The 16,724-nt window shown below is 34.4% G+C and overlaps 1 protein-coding gene across 1 annotated transcript; it reads right to left on the bottom strand.

Annotated features, from left to right (window-relative positions):
* Positions 1-400: 400 nt before the first annotated feature.
* Positions 401-16,420, bottom strand: LOC105348527 (delta-1-pyrroline-5-carboxylate synthase). Its single transcript, XM_034472668.2, has 16 exons — positions 16,263-16,420; positions 15,959-16,097; positions 14,268-14,618; positions 13,230-13,361; positions 9,275-9,382; positions 8,758-8,910; positions 7,962-8,180; positions 7,153-7,315; positions 6,277-6,420; positions 5,849-6,066; positions 5,585-5,722; positions 4,787-4,982; positions 4,296-4,417; positions 3,276-3,462; positions 2,904-2,999; positions 401-1,390 (listed from the first exon to the last, which is right to left on the bottom strand). The coding sequence occupies exons 3-16, from the start codon at positions 14,607-14,609 to the stop codon at positions 1,182-1,184; spliced, it is 2,427 nt and encodes an 808-aa protein (XP_034328559.2). The 5' UTR covers positions 14,610-14,618; positions 15,959-16,097; positions 16,263-16,420; the 3' UTR covers positions 401-1,181.
* Positions 16,421-16,724: the final 304 nt, after the last annotated feature.

Raw genomic sequence — 16,724 nt, 5'->3', positions numbered from 1 at the left:
AACAAAATGCTTTCTTTGGTGATTCATGCGAGATATGAATGCAACAGCAATTGCAGAAAAAAGTACGTAACCCGCTGAGGAGGGCAATGTATTTTTTTTTCTACAATGTCGCTACTTTCATATCCCCAAAAAAAGTATTTTATTAAATTATACATTTAGATACAAGATCTTCAATATCAAGGTCAATTTTTTTTTTATAAAAAAGGCTCAAAATGAATAACTGGACCCGGATTTCAATGGACTTCGTTTTATCACAGTGTACATGGAAATAACAATCTAGTTATAATTAGCCTTGTTAAATTCCTTAAACATGACAGGTAAGCAATTTCACAGGTCTGTTTATATAGCAGGCATAAGGTATACATATTATAATTATTATAAAAGAAGAAAAAAACAAACCAATACTGATATATTTTATTTTCAGTATACATAGCAAAAGAATGGCTTTATTTTCAAAAAAATGTATCATTTTGAATGAACTCTCACTCCTTAATCCTTATCAATCAACCCTGTAAAGCAATAAATGCGTTAATTTTGATAAGAAAACGCGAGCAAAAAATGTGTGATCATTATTACATACAATACAAAACGTAACAGAGATTCAAATCTCTCAATCCAGATCTAGACAGGTGTGTGTACAAGCACAACCTGACAACCATGGTAAACAAATCTGTTGTCAACAACACATACGCCAAAACAGGCAATTAATATGAAGGTGTGTTTTTAAACTTGAAAATATTTCAGGTTTTATTTTCTTTTAAATACAAAATATAATATACTAAACATAGCACTTTCTCAGTTTGACAACAAAAATTTACCAAAGTAAGAAATGTCAATGAAAGCGAAAAAAAAATTGGTTGCTTTTTCTGTGGCATATAAAGTTGTGGTAAGTTTTAATCCTGATAAAGAGACAGATCCAAATGTACAACTGTTTCTTTGTGTAGTGTGTCTTTATATCAGCTGGAAAACTGCCCTTGGTACAAAGTAAGTAGAACCATTTACAAAGCATCAGAAGACAAATTTGAAAAACTACCCATGCTGTCTTTTTAAATCTTGACAGGCATGGAAAAAATAGTCCAATCACAGCCTTTGATAGAGATGCTGTGTTTTAAAGTTTTAACCAATCACAGGATCTGTTGATCTTTCAAACATGAACAGCTGACCAATCAGAGCTTGTCTCTCTAGTCCTTGAGCTCTACATTGACATCCTCCTCCTCCATCATGTTCTGTGGCAGAGGGAGGGGTCTGTGTATGTATTCCTTCTTCCCCTTGCTGAAGTCTTCCACAATGTGACCCTCCCCGTTAAGAAGCCACTTTGTGGTCAGTAGTCCCTCCACCCCTACTGGACCCCGAGCATGAATTCGGCAGGTACTAATTCCTACCTCAGCACCTAAATATAGAAATACAAATTGATATTGTTCTACCTCATATATCAACCATGAAACAAGCTACGTGCTTTTAACAAAATTGTGGCTTTTTCATTATTGATCATAGTGGGACTGATTTTTGAACCACAGAGGGTAAATGCTTGATAACAATATAATTGATAATTTGTTGCATATTTACTAAGCTTTGAAAAAGCAGGGACGTATATAATAACAGTATAGGCAAGTCTCGCCAAAATCACTTGGTATATCATTATAAAATTTAAAAAACAATCTTAAAATTATTCTAGAATTGTTATTTGTACTTCATAAGCTGAAGTTCTTAAATCCCCAAGACCCATTTTTGACCCATTTCAAAGATTAAGTAAAAATCAATATTTATTTTCTTTTTATCTAAATTAGTTTACAACATTTAGTTATTAGTTGTCTAAATTGGTTTACAACGTATGATTAACAAGATATTTGTAAGAATGCTCACTAGTACCCCTGCTCTGATTTGAATATATACAAACTGAGCAAAGTCGATATTTAACAGGAATTTGAAGTTCCAATTATTAAAAAAAAAATGGATACCAACAAATGGCATGCCTAAACAAAGACTTTTAAAATTTCAAGCATCTGCGGTAAATAGTTGCTGAGAAATCTTAGACGAAAATTTGTTTTGAAATTATGGCAAAAATAAACTAAGTTCAACTTGTCATTTAACAGGAAGTTGACATCCGATTGGTACAAAAATATATCCCAATGTATGGCATACCTAAACAAATAGTGTGTTAAAATTTCAAGCATCTGCAATGAATAGTTGCTGAGAAAAATGCAAACAGACAGACAGGACAGACAGACAAGGGTTAACCAGTATACCCCCTTCTCCTTTAGAGCAGGAGTCTAAAATTGTATGAAAAACATATGCCTTTTAAGAGGAGGAAAAAATCTAATAAAAAGCGACATTTTTTACTGGCCGGGTTTGAACAGAGTTTTAAAAACTTGTCAAGGCTCGCATGATAGTTTGGGAAGTACTGTGGAAGCATTTAAATTACTGTGGAATCATTTAAATTCGTGGGGGCCAATTTTCGTGGATCATGACTTTTTTGCTCATTCGTGAGGATGTTATTTCGTGGATGCGTAGCCTACTGTTTCAGTAACAAAGATAACTCTTTCTAAAATTTGTTTTCGTTGAGGATTTAAATGCGTGGGAGACCTGAGGGCTACCCACGAATTCCACGAAAAAATTGTGCCACCACGAATTTTAATGATTCCACAGTAGTGGGGGCCAATTTTCGTGGATTGTTGTTTTTTTGCTTATTCGTGGGAATGCAATTTCGTGGATGTGTTAGTTTTCAGTTTTAAAAACTCTTTCAAAACTTGTTTTCGTGGAGAACGTAAATTCATGGGGGAGGACTACCCACGAAAACCACAAAAATTGGGCCACAACGAATTCTAATGATTCCACAGTAGACATGACAAATGTACAAGTTGCCTATTCCATTAGTTTATACATCCCTGGAAATATGTGCTTACCAAGTCCAAATCTGTAGCCATCAGCAAACCTAGTGCTTGTGTTGTGGAATACACAAGCACTATCCACGCCCTTGAGGAACACTTCTGCCACGTTATCTAAACATTAAAAAATCGATTTTAATTCCTACAATTTTTGGCTGAAAAGCTACATCTATTTAGAGATTACTTTCCAATATTAATTATAAACTGAGTCTTTCATTTTCACATCTACCACCATGCAAAAACAAATCTAAATTTCCTTAATTATTTGTTTACATCAGTTGGCGGTAAAAAAAAATGTGCACATCATTAAAAAAACAAACAAACAAATAAATTAAATTTTCTCAATAAAAAAGTTTTTTTTATCAAATTCTTTTAATGAGTCTTACTTACCATCACTAGTGACAATGGCATCAGTGTGGCTACTGCTGTATTTGTTGATGTGTTGAATGGCGTCCTTGACATCGTCTACAAGTTCCACGGTAACGGACAGGTCTCCGTACTCTGTGTGGAGTGAGGGGGCCGGTGGGGGGCCAAACTTTAGGGCCGAGGCCAGGCGGGGTCCAGAGTATATCTTCACCTACATCAAAATCATGGGGATGGTAATATGCACAAGACACAGCAAGTTTTGTCATTAAAATTTTGATAACTCACAATGCTCTAAGGCTAAAATAAATTATTGTATTAGTTAACAGGCCAAAAATTTGTAAATATAATGGAACATGTTAGGTCGTATTTCATTTTTACTTTCATTGCATAAATTGCTAAGAATAATGACTCAATTTTCTTATCTTCAGTCAAAATGGAAATTGTGATATTCCCTATTTCTTTAATTATTGCAATAACATTAATGAATGTCTCAGCATTTGACCGAATGCACCGGAGCCCGAAAACCAATAAATTTATTTTTTTGGTAACTATATCAAAATGTTTTGACAATCTGAACATGATTTGCGGACAGTTGATTTTCTTGGTTTCATTCTTAATAAAAATAATCAATGTGATTTGTTTATAGTTTGAAATTTTCATATACAAAAATATTACAACTTTTTGAAGAATTATTTATACAAATATCAAAAATTAAAAACTGTTCATTTCCGATCAAATAACCCTATCTCAAATGCTGCAAACCATTCAAATATAATAGGATTTCTCTGTCTACTATGGCTCAAACAATGGGTGTATTTGTTTGCTACCTCCAGAACTGGACCTGAATATCTCTAGCAGATCTTCATTGTCTACCTGCTATTTAGAAAGTAGACAATGGAGATCTCCATACTGCAAACGAGCAAATCAGCTACTCTTGCAGCTCTCCAATCCACCAAACGAATACACCCAATGTCTATTGAACATACAACTCTATAACAATTTCTCTGATATTCTCATTTATGCAAAATAATTTGAAGCACTTACCCCTTCGGATTTCAGCATGTCAAACAAATCTTCAAAAAATGGAGCCCTCAGGTGAGTCTTGTTGACCAGTATGGTTTCCACGGCGTTACAAGCAGCTGGGTAATCCGTCTTGGAATCTCGCACTGAAAATCAGGGCAAAAACGTAACAAGAAATTAATTTGGAAGAAAGTACACAGAATTTGCATCTCCATTGTCTCTGTATTTTCTTTTTTTCTTTCTAAATTTTACCCACATGTTTATCAAACTAAGGTTTGTACCTTTTTAGATACAGGACATTTTCGCTATGAAGATTTGAAATCAACTGAACCAACGTTTGCCTTTTTTTAAAGAGATTTTCTGCCTACAGATATCAAACTAATTAAGCTGAAGATTTAAATTTTATTTTATTTCCATATTCTCCTCCCATTAATTCTATTGAGAAAACCAATATCAAACAAAGGTTTCTACTTTTTCAGATATAGGCCCTAAAGTTATTTATGAATCAGGCTTACCTATGTCTAGAGCCATATCCTGGTCAATGTTCCTGTCGATGTAGACGTGACACACGCCCTCGCTGTGCCCCAGGACGGGGATCCCCTGGCTCTGTTTCTGGATCATGCTGACCAGCTCGTTGGATCCACGGGGTATAATTAGGTCAATGTACTCATTCATCTCAAGTAGAGACTCAATCTCCTCTCGTGTGCTTACCTATTGAACAGACAGTTCTACATCATACAAGAACATACTAGATTTTCAAAGCATAGTAAGAAAATGGGGAGGAGGTGATATAATAATGATAGTAAATAGATTTTTAAATATGAAAGAATTTTTCTCATATCAGGGCTTTTAATAATTTGGAAGTGGAGATAAATTACTCAGTTGAAAAGGATTTTTAAATATTATTTCAATTTATAGTTTATTAGCCAATTAAGAAATTTGAACCCGCTTGTTCTATCAATGAAGCGATTAGAAATCATGCAACCACCTTTGTCGCCTTTAAAAGCCCTATAATGTATCCAATTTATACTTCTTATTTCATCCTACCAATGATTCTTTTTTATCCTTCCAAAATAAGATTATCAAGTTTGATTTCTATAAATTTTACAGATTCAGGTTACAAGTTATGGTATCTGAAATGTTTTACGATAAACAGGAATTCCATTTATGACAAATCACCTATTGAAACATAAAACATCTGCACGTTATATTTTTGAATTAATTCCTTTATATGGCTTGTCTAGGCACCTTCACCCGTTGCACTGTAATTTTCAATTTAACTTGGCATTCACAAATCTGTAGCAAAGACAAACCAGTGAAATGGTTTCCCTGGGAACGAACGGTTCGAGTGCCTCCTGGACAAGCGAGTGCAGAATCTGGTTACTGTGGTACGCTTCCTTCCCTCCTTTCAGCAGCAAACCGTTACCACTGGCGATAGACAGTGCTGCCACCTGTGTACAAAACAAAAAATCTGAACAGTGAGAGAGATTGATTTTCATTGTTCCTGAGAATCACCATGTTTGTGAGTCTCATTGTGTTTGAGAGAGAGAGAGAGAGAGAGAGAGATCAGCACTCACTTGAGGTAGGCAGTCTGGACGGGACTCAAAGATAACAAGGAGAACCCCTATAGGGGTCGTGACCTGTTTTAATTCAAGGCCATCTGCCAGCAATGTCCTCCTAACGACACGCCCAACAATGTCTGAGCTTTGATCAGCTATCTGCTTCAGGCCTTCATAAAGAGTGTGAAGTTTCCTCTCACTCAAAACTAGTCTAGACACTAAGGTGGACTCTAGACCTATCAATCAAAATTGTTTCTTTTAAACACAAGAGATAGATATTTTTTTCATCTTCATTTTTGTACTGTAAATGACTGCAATTAAATGACATTTTACAATTTCATTCCAAATCATTTAACACCTCAAAGGTTAAGTAATAATTTACATGCCTCAAAACCTTAATCAGAATTTGAGTTTTTCTGGCTTGCCTTTTGAAATGTTATCAATACCTGACTTATTGGCCATCTCTATGTCCTTGCTGTTGGCATCAAGAATGTCTCGCTGTCTCTCTAACAAAAGGTTGGCCAACTTTGTGATGATCAGATGCTTCTGATTGGGTGTGGTTGTTTGTAGCACTCGACCTCCCTCTCGTGCTAATTTAGAAATGAACATCAGTAATCATAATTAATTCAATTCTTTTCTGTTTGGCACCCATCACTGACGCAATGGGGTTAAGGCCATATAAAATTAATATTTAGTTTCTCATCCTAATTTGCAAAAAATATGGGGCGGGTGGGCAGATTTTATTTATTATTTTTTATTTTTTAAAAAACACCTTTTTCACCATTCATGTTCTAGAAATAACAACTGCTCTATTCTTTTTAAAAGTTCTAAATGCTCATATGAGTACACAAACCCAGTTGTAATCTTTTAATTCCATTTTATTTCGCTGGCCATCTTAACTGTTGATGCATGAAGACATTTGTTTCCTTATGATAACAAACATGACTGGAATGACATGGTAGTCCACATGTTTAGGCAGCCATTAAAAATGTTTTGAACTTTTTGCATACCAAGCCAAACTTTTTTGCCCGAAATTTTTTTTCCGTTTTTTTTTTTTTCAAAACAAAATAAAATGCATTGGGTCTGGCCATTTTCAGAGGGGCGGGCTAGGATGAGAATCTAAGAATTAAATACAAGCTTGCTTCAGTACCATTTTCACACCCTACAGTACTTATTTTCCTCAAAGGAACTTTAATTTTTCAATGTATTTCTATGTAAATGTAATATTAGAAGCACCCCCCCCACCCCAAAATCATACAAGTATATGGATTGAAAGTGAGAAGATCAAAAGTGAGATATTAATTAACAGTTGTAAAATTTACCTTGCATGGCCATCAGTTCAACTGGTGCATTCTGGACTTTGGACTTGGTGAAGAAGGTCCCGATGTTTTTCCCTGACACAATGTTGTGGATGGCTCGGTCTTCATGTCCATTGCAAATGACCACCGTCGTCCCATTGTCTAGGGCCCAGGAAGCTGCTCTCACCTGAAAAAAAACCAAACGATTCTTGTCTAGAACAAATCTCATTGAAGATCTTCAAATGCTCAAAAAGATTGTACAGGGCTTTTTAACACAGTTTTGCTAGCAGGACACAATATCCCAGTTAAAGTTCCTATAGAGGGATAAGCAACAACAAAAATATAGAAATGTAGACCTAGATTACCGATATCAGTTTTAATCAATACATAAAGTATTCTTTTCAAAATTTCATTTTGCTGTAAAATACGTACTGTAAACCAATTTTTATTCGCGGCGACTTTATTTCGTGATTAACTGCCGATAAACTGATTCACAACGACTAATGTTCGTGACCAAGCCTTATCCAGACCTGTATTATTATAAAAACTATAGACAAAGGATTGGTTCACAGTGAGAAATATTCGCAACGACAAGGCTCTCGCTAACCTTGCGAAAATTTCTCGCACGCGAATAAAAGTTGGTTTACAATAGCGCTCTCGTGATAATTTTCTGAATGTAACAAAAAAACTGTTACGAGAAATAAAGTAAACACAATAAAATCACTTGACAAACAAACATCATAATTAACATATCAAAATCCCTTATTCAGTTCAACGGGTTAAGACAAATACATGTACCCATGATAAAATCAAAATCGTTCAACAGACTGCACCTTAGAATCCATCCCACCAAGTCCAACGCGGGATTTCTCTCCGAAGATGACAGAGGTTTCGTCGACCTCCGGACAGTAAGTGTGGAGGAGGCGGGAGCCCTCTTGCCCTGGGGGTCCCGTGTAGAGGCCATCGACGTCCGACATCAGAATCATCAGGTCAGCGTCGACTTCCACTGCCAGGCGGGCCGCCAAACTGTCGTTGTCCTTCAGACTTATCACCTGGAAAACATTTTTGATATTGGCATTTTAGGTTTATATTTAAGAGTGTTTTGTTTGATTGTGTAATTTTTCTATAGAATACAGAATCATACCATTAAAAAACAATTTTGTTTTTTTTTCAGAGTAAATCAGTTACCTATATCTAATTAAAAAGATATATATAAGGTTGTATTTGCCTATTCCTCTAACTGCCATAACAAGGAATTGTTTCAGAGAATAAAATTTCAAATTACATCCCCTTGTACCAAATTATTGACACTCCCCAAAAAAACAGCCTTCAAGAACCTAAATTATTTTATAATATTTCAATGCATTAGTAATTTGGCCCACAGGCCTTGACGGTCACCTGAGTACCACATTCATTAGATTTACACGTAAGAGAGTCTCACAATTGCATTTTAAGATTCATTTTGAATTCTAAAACCTAATCTGAGACTCCTCTGATTGTTAACCCGTTAACCCGTTGTTGGGGAAAAATACCGAAACCCAGTTTATACTCGTATAAATTCAGTATCTTTCACATTCATTCTAAAAGTATGCACATCATAACTGAGCTGACTCTCCATCTTTCACTCACCCCCTGTAGGTCTTTGTCTATCTGGGGCGGTGGGGCGACAGCATCGTTGGTGTTCAGGATGGGAACGATGCTCAGTTGTAGCAGCTCCTTCAGCGTCCCTATCAAGTTTCTACGACTTTCCTCATGGAAGAAATCTGGCTTGGTGATGAGAACCTAATAAATATAAACCAAAAATTTGATTTTAAAAGACAGATTTCTACACATCATGTACTAGCTGTGTCATTTCCTTTAGTTAAAAGATGTTTTCAAAAGTGTTAAAATATCCCAAGATCTAGACTTAATTATTGAGTGGCATTGCATGAACATTGTATTCCAATAAATCTGGGGATTAAAGTTGGCTTTAAAAGAAGTATTGTTTCTGCAATTTTCAACATGGCAAGTCCTGTGTATCTTTTTATAACTAAACTAAAATGTTTTCCTGTCATAATATCCTTTATATGACAAAAGTTACCGTAATTATCAAACATTCAAATGAGTAGTCAAGCATATCATACTATATGTAAACTATATTTGTAACCTGGGCGGTTTTGACTCCGTACTGGTTAAACATGGCTTCATAGAGCGACATTAGACCACTCTGTCCGACGGCAGCACAGGCTCGGGGCTCGATCAGGGATCCCTGCCTCTGGAAGACAAATGACAGACCTTATATATACAGTATCACAGAGAAGATTGTGGGTGGGTGATATATACTGGTTAATGCTAATGGAACCATAATGCTGGACGTCAAATGAAGATACAAACTTCGTTATCTCGAACTAGATAGAACTGGTTAAATGCTTCGAGTATTCAAAGTATTCGAGATTTCGAGGGTAAAATAGTTAAAATAATAAGTGGTTGGGATTTACAAATCTTTTTGACATGTCCATTGTATTCGAGATATCAGTGTTAGATATATCAACGTTCAACTTTATTTTTATATGCACATTACCAGGTATTACTGTGGAATCATTAATTTCGTGAGGACCAATTTTTCGTGGATGGCTTAAATTTTACAGGTTTGTGGGGAGGTAATTTTGTGTATTTTCTTATACCTACAAAAGGAAATATGATTTTATTACCCTAATTTATCAATTCGTGGAAGTTGTTAATTCATGGATGAGAGGTACCCACGAATTCCACGAAAATTGAGCCACCACGAAATCTAATGATTCCACAGTTTGCAAATAATACACATGCATGTCATTTTGATTTTAAGATCTCATTTAATACATTCACAGCCAATCAAGGAAGTCAACCTCAAAGCTGAAGTATTTCTTGTGATAACTGAATTGCAGTTTTATTTAAATTTGTGGGCATCAATTTTATTAGTAAAATTCACAGTTTTGAGGATACATAATTTGGATAAGAAATTCGTGAAAATTTCTGTCCCAATATTTTTTTTTTTAAAATCTACAGTATACAATATTCTTCAGAAGTTTTCACACACATGTATCAGTATGCACCATTCAATTTGATGGAAGCTTCTTTGTAAATGATGGAAATGTCTCAAAATTACAACTATGTTCCATTTAACATACAACCTGGTTTTAATGAGACAACAAAATTACACCAAGAAGATTATTTATTGCAATGAATTTTGATTACATTTAAACCACTCATACATTTTTATCAGACTGAAATATTGCATGTACAGCTATTTGTGTTAAAAAATAAAAGACTACCGATACCTCAAAGAATAAATTGTGCAGTGAATTATTGATTGGATTGGGTTGGGGGGAGGGGGGGGTGACATCACTAATAATTGGATGGAAGGATCAAGTGCAAAGTGCTTGATGATACAATTGATGGTACAATTAATGGTTAGGGTATTTTGATGATTGGTGCTATTGATTGAATGAAGACAGGTTAGGCTTTAAAAAATTAATCCTTAGTTTTTTGGGCCAAAAATTTCATGCAACGTCAGTCAAATTATTATTTTTTTTGCAAGAATTGCAAAAGGGAATATTTTGGTCATGGTCATAAATTGATAATTTAATTTTAATGAGCAATTCCCCTTCATAAATTGATAATTTAATTTTAATGAGCAATTCCCCTTTACAATATTGCAATGATCCTTATTAATCAATGTTTTACCTGAAAAACAAAACATAATTTCATTTAGCCTAACATAGATCTTACAAATCATCTACAATGAAATCTAAATGTTTCAGTGTACCATTAAAATAAGATAAAGGGGATTCAAATGAATTTATTCAATTATGAAATTACAATGTATTTGTTGTAGGAAATTTTTAACTTTTTTTCATGATTTTGCATTGAATCTCACTTAAGATTTTGAGAAATTGCAAAATTTTGGATTACATATATACATACAAAATAGCTTAATTAGAGGAAAACTTGAAGATAATTAAATACATGTATGTGTTTTAGCAATGATAGAGCCAGTGGAAATTTTTTCTCAAGATTTTATTCCAAATAAGTTGATAATAATACTTTCTGTTTTCTTTAAATGTAGAATAAAGGTTAAACTTGTGCAAATAAAGAAGGCCATCATTAAAAAAATATTTGTTTGGAATTGCCTCCTAGAGTTCTTTTGACCCAGGAGGAAGGGGGGGTAATTTTTTTTGGTATTTTTCAAATTTAAAGTTTTACTAATTTTTTTTTTTTAATCCTTTATATTTTGCTTATAAGATTTTAATAGTCAGGAAGAAGGGGGGGGGGGGGTATAAGGGGGGAGGCAATTCCAAACATACAATAATTTTGTTTTGGCCTAACTACAATTTTATTTTCCAAATATCTACTCCATGAGCAATCTGATTAAAATCAGCCTGCTGATACGCGATCAGAACAGCTCTCGAGAGCGGTAGCGTATCAGAACAGCTGATTTTTGTTCATCAGATCACAGATTGCACCAAGAGAATCTAGCAAATTTATAAATATGCTGGACATTCAGATACTCTAGTGTGTGCACAGTCACAATTAAGTTTTAGGATAATTATATTCTGAAGCAAAAAAAAAATCTTAAGTTTTTTTTCTGGCAGAGACTAAGTAATTAATTACCAGTAAATTTCAAAAAATAAAATATGCACATGGTTTTTTATTTCTTTGTTTTTTTTTTTTTTTGGTTTTTTTTTGTTTTGTTTTTTTTTTGCTTCTGTTTTTGGAAGTAACTCAATTTTCTTCACTAACATACCTTTGTACTGAGGAATATAGGAATCAAACCATTATTAGTCAACATTTAACTTTAACAGTATAATATTACTGTACATCTTAAAGAGTCAGTTTTGATCTGCATGTAATATTAAATTCAAAACCAAACAAGGCAATTTTTATTCCAATCTTCATATTATTAGGAAATTTAACTAATCAATTACGTTTAATTTAAAATATGTAGTGAGCTGTACCTCACATTAAAATTACCACTACAAAAAAAAATGAGTTATTCCCCTTTTTCCAAGTGACAGTGAAATTTATCACTGTTTTAGCATTTAATGGCTCCTCAGAAACTAAAAATTCATTCTTATACCAAGGTCATAAATAAGAGAGAGTTATGTTGACAAACAATGTAATCCATACTCTATAGATCCAAATGCCCAACATGCATTATTTTGACCCATCAAATCTATTAATTTTATTCAAAAGACTTGAGTGATGAATTTTAATCACCCCTATAAAGGCTTTGGTTCATGCAAGCTTTCACCTATTACAGAGAAGCAAACAGATTCTGCAATCAAGGACACATATCATTTATTTTCTAAAAGTTGTTTTTTTTTTTACTTTTATCATCTCAATTAAGCTATAATTAGACTAATGACACTCACAGTATTCTCAGATTGCAGAAAAGATGCCCAATTCTAGCACTGAGAAAATGAAACCCAGTACTTACGTATGTCTGAAAGAAATATACACACACACATATATATACATGTCATTCACTAACAATGATTACTGCAAGAATTTTAGAAATACCACTGGTAAGCAATACTTTATGGATTATTTCTGAATGCAGGTCAAATATGGCTTTATTAATAAATCTATAATGTCTGTAATATGCATGCATCTATCAACAGCTGCATGTTTTGTTTTTTTTATTAGATGGTTATCTTTTCATACTTCCACGAACCAAAAACTAAACAGTATACTGAAGTTGTTTTCTCAATGGTGGAATGAGAATTATAAATGTTCATAAAAACAAGAAAAGTTCTTATTAGTTTTCTTGATCTGGTCCTATGCAAGTCTGATTGTTGGTTTCCGATAAAGAATGATAAAACTGTATGAGATTAAAATGATCTAAAGTTATCAATTCAAGATGGATTATATAATATATTCAAACTGAATTAATATGTCTATAAGGAGATATGTTGTACCCTATAAAATTAATCACTAACTTGCAATAACTATATATATTAAAACAATCATTCGTTTTATCAAACTCTAGCTATTAAAACATATTTACCCTTAATCAAACCAAGCATTAGAAAAAAAAAGGCACGTTCTGTTAATTGCGATTTTTTAACTAGGACACTTACTTTACTTGTATGTAGAGTCTGTCGCATACTCATGGACATCAGCATTTCTTGATGGAGTTTTTGTTTTCCGAACGCGATGGCACCACTAGTCACCATAATCACCTGTTTATTCATGGCGTGCAACTCGCAAGCCTGCAACCAAAAAAAAAAACATTTCATCTTCATTGCTAATCTGTCCCCCATTTTTACAAGTAATAATTAAAACTAATAATTAATATGACTGCCCGTGTAATGAAATCATAAACCTCTTCCCAGAATGTAACTTAAATATTATCCTTCAGCAGGTTAAGTTGACACAGTTTGATGAAAAATTAAGTAACAGCAAATGTTTGATTAAAGTCTTGTATTGTGGTTTCATCGGTATTCATTTCACATCAATTTCCATTACAGTTGAACTTCGATATCTCGAACACTAGCTGATTTCTCGAATACAATTGATATCTCAAAGTGATTTGTAAGTCCCAACCACTTATTTTTTAACTATATTTTACCCTCCATATCATGAAAACTCGGATATCTCAAAGTTTTTAAACAGTCCCATCTAGTTTGAGATCGCGTCGTTTGACTGCATTTCGTTGATCAGAATATCTAACAAATCAAATGTTCATCAATGTCCAATATCTGACATCATTTTGTCACGACAGAAACATTGTCCATGAAGAACTGTATCCTAAAAAATGGGATATTTTATTAAATTCATGAATACTGATAAAAACTTCATCAAACTAAATTAGTTTACCCCGTGGAAGAGGGGTACAGCTGTTATTGTGGGTAATAGGTCTAATATAACCATTTTTAAGCAGAGCATTGAATTTGGGCAGTACATGTTAATTAAACTCTTTGATGAGTGCCATATCTACTCAAGGTCAACTGTCAATTCATTGGCTAATAGATATGATATGAATATATTTAACACTAAGAGACCTATCCGAATTTATCAAGGGCTGTATATTTCAGTTGAAACACTGTCAATTTCAACAGTTACATCCCAACGAAAGTCCAAGCTTTTTATAAAACAGCTCTTTAAATGTCTCTTACCTGTTCCACGATGGAGGCTAACCTGCCCAGGGCCAGCCCACACTCATCCTCACGGGTGATGACGGCACTCCCCAGCTTAATGACCACTCGCTTACAATTCACCAGGTCCGAACGGAACATGGCCTGAGCCGGCATGACCTGAGACGTCGAGATGTTGGCCCGAGATTCCAGACGCCATTTCCTTTGAAGGGACTGGGAAGATGGAGAGGCGCCCCCTGTGAGACTGGAGAAAGCTGAGATTTGATTGGACGATGAACTTGTAGAGGCCAAGACCAGAGACCTGGTGCTCAAACCCTGACACAGTCTTTGGCCAGACTTACTGAGGAGTGTTTTGTAGTACATGATTTTCGCCTGCAATAAATATTATAGATGTATATCTTTATCAAAATCTTCACAAACTTAACTCAGGTACCTTCAATTGTTGACTTAAAATTCCCATCAAAACCACCTCCTACAATAGAACATATTGGCCAGGGTGTCTATGACTGCACAATCTCTTTAAAGGTGTCTTAACATGTACATTAGTACATGTATGCTTCTGCAGAATTACTACTTACTATACTAAACATGCACGGATTATATATTAACCAAGAGCTAGCATATTTAAAGAATTATTTTTTTATTAATGCAACTTCATCAATGTAAAAGTAATCAGGTATTAAATTAATCCGAGATTCCTCTGACTCTAACCCCCGCTTTTATTGCACGTCCCAATTAATATAAAAGCCGGGGTTAGAGTCAGAGGAATCTCGGATTAGTATTAAATGTGATGATCACAAATTAGTGCATTCAAGGTAGTTCTTCTTCAAGAAAATGTGCCCGGATCCACCCCTTGAAAGTTCAACTCATCTTGCCAATTTTAAGTTCTATGAAATTTGCTGCATTCATAATATTGTTAAAAAAATTGTAAAATGTCAAGACAAATGATCAATATTAAACCTCAGTCTAAGGGAGACCTGTGTTAAAAGGAAGAGAGAAGGGTTATCTTTTCTTCTGCAAGTCCGAAAAGATAAGAGCCATTTTTCCTATCATTCACTCTTCTCATGATATTGTACCTGGGGAAAGGTGATTCCCAAATTGACAGCACCGAGTGATTGTTTACATAGTTACAGTAATAGTCGCCTGATATTACGGATGGACGTGATAATAGTGATTATATTATAGTAATTTAATATTTATGTCAATTGCTGAAAACTGCATTGAATGATGAAAGCTAGTGATTATGAGTGAATCGAAGGGCTGGATTGGAGATGACACACCATTCTTCCTTGGTCGGTGAATTTTGAAAAGGGGGGGGGGGGGGTCATAGCCTAATTAAGGCTATATATATAACATTCTTAATTAGATCAGGAGGCCTAAAAGTTTATATAATTAAAATAAAATAAAAAAATTAAATCCAGTTGTGATTGTCGTGTTAAATATAAGTTCAAAAATATTTTTAAAAGTCCGACTCGTTTTTTAAGTGACTAATGCAAAAATTTTCCATCGACGATTGCATGTGTGCCAGTTTCAGGCCGGCCCTGTAAATGCGTAATTTGCTGATGTTGTACAGTCGTCCAAACAATGTACAACTGTATGAACAATTTGACAACAATGGCAGACAGCTTGTCTTAATCTAACCTTGTCTCGTTTTAAGTGCAATCTTTCAATCGATCTTCCTCGAGAGAAATTATATCGAATTTTCCACTTACCGCAGTGAAAATTCCGTTGTTCAAAGATGACGCCAAATTAAATTACTGCTAAAGTCTACACTCTATACGATCAACCATGTCTGTTGCAAATTTTCTGTTTCGTAAATCTAGCATCCAATTGACCAAGTAACTCTCCAGTCTAGAAATTTAAAATAAAATCAAAATGCATATTACATATGGAAATGCTGATGGAAGAAGTCGATGAACTTTCATGCGCACAGACAAAACCGCGCAATCAGCTGTTCATAGTTTGTGATGTATTTAATTACGTTATGTCAAAGTGCGTAAATATTTAAATGCATACCTATAGATCTAGTCTATTGGCCCCTGCGATGGAATAATATCCACTGCTTAAAGAACAAGGCACTTTTCGTATAAATACTGGTTGGCTTTTTCTTCCTAGAACCGGTGTGACACCGGAATGAACTCGGTTCAGTGTGAAAGGGGCAGACAACTGATGATAGTTTGTAAACAGAGAGAGAGAGAGAGAGAGAGAGAGAGAGAGAGGAGAGAGAGAGAAAGAGAGGTGCATAAATCCTGCAACCAAAAATTCATAATTTTTGTTCTCAAACGTGTAATTAATTCGTGGGGAACAAAATACAACAATTATATAGGCCTAACGTTAATATATTAATTCTCCTTTCATTGATTATATATTAACCAAGAGCTAGCATAGTTAAAGAATTATTTTTTTATTAATGCAAATTTGGGATTTGAACACAGTTTCCTCTTGAATTCCAACTGACCAAGCATGAATATACGTTAG

Source organism: Magallana gigas, chromosome 8, assembly GCF_963853765.1.
Source record: "Magallana gigas chromosome 8, xbMagGiga1.1, whole genome shotgun sequence".
Classification (NCBI taxonomy): Eukaryota; Metazoa; Mollusca; class Bivalvia; order Ostreida; family Ostreidae; genus Magallana; species Magallana gigas.
The sequence above is the reverse complement of the archived record's forward strand: the minus strand, read 5'-3'. Positions and strand labels throughout refer to the sequence as shown.

Excerpts from the sequence above, each read along its gene's own strand:
- LOC105348527 (XM_034472668.2), bottom strand. The coding sequence starts at position 14,609 with ATGTACTACAAAACACTCCTCAGTAAGTCTGGCCAAAGACTGTGTCAG. Across the intron at positions 4,983-5,584 it reads CCAGGGAAACCATTTCACTG|GTAAGCACACGAGAGGAGAT; the intron begins GTTTGTCTTTGC and ends TCTGTTCAATAG. Across the intron at positions 4,418-4,786 it reads GGATATGGCTCTAGACATAG|TGCGAGATTCCAAGACGGAT; the intron begins GTAAGCCTGATT and ends CCTGATTTTCAG.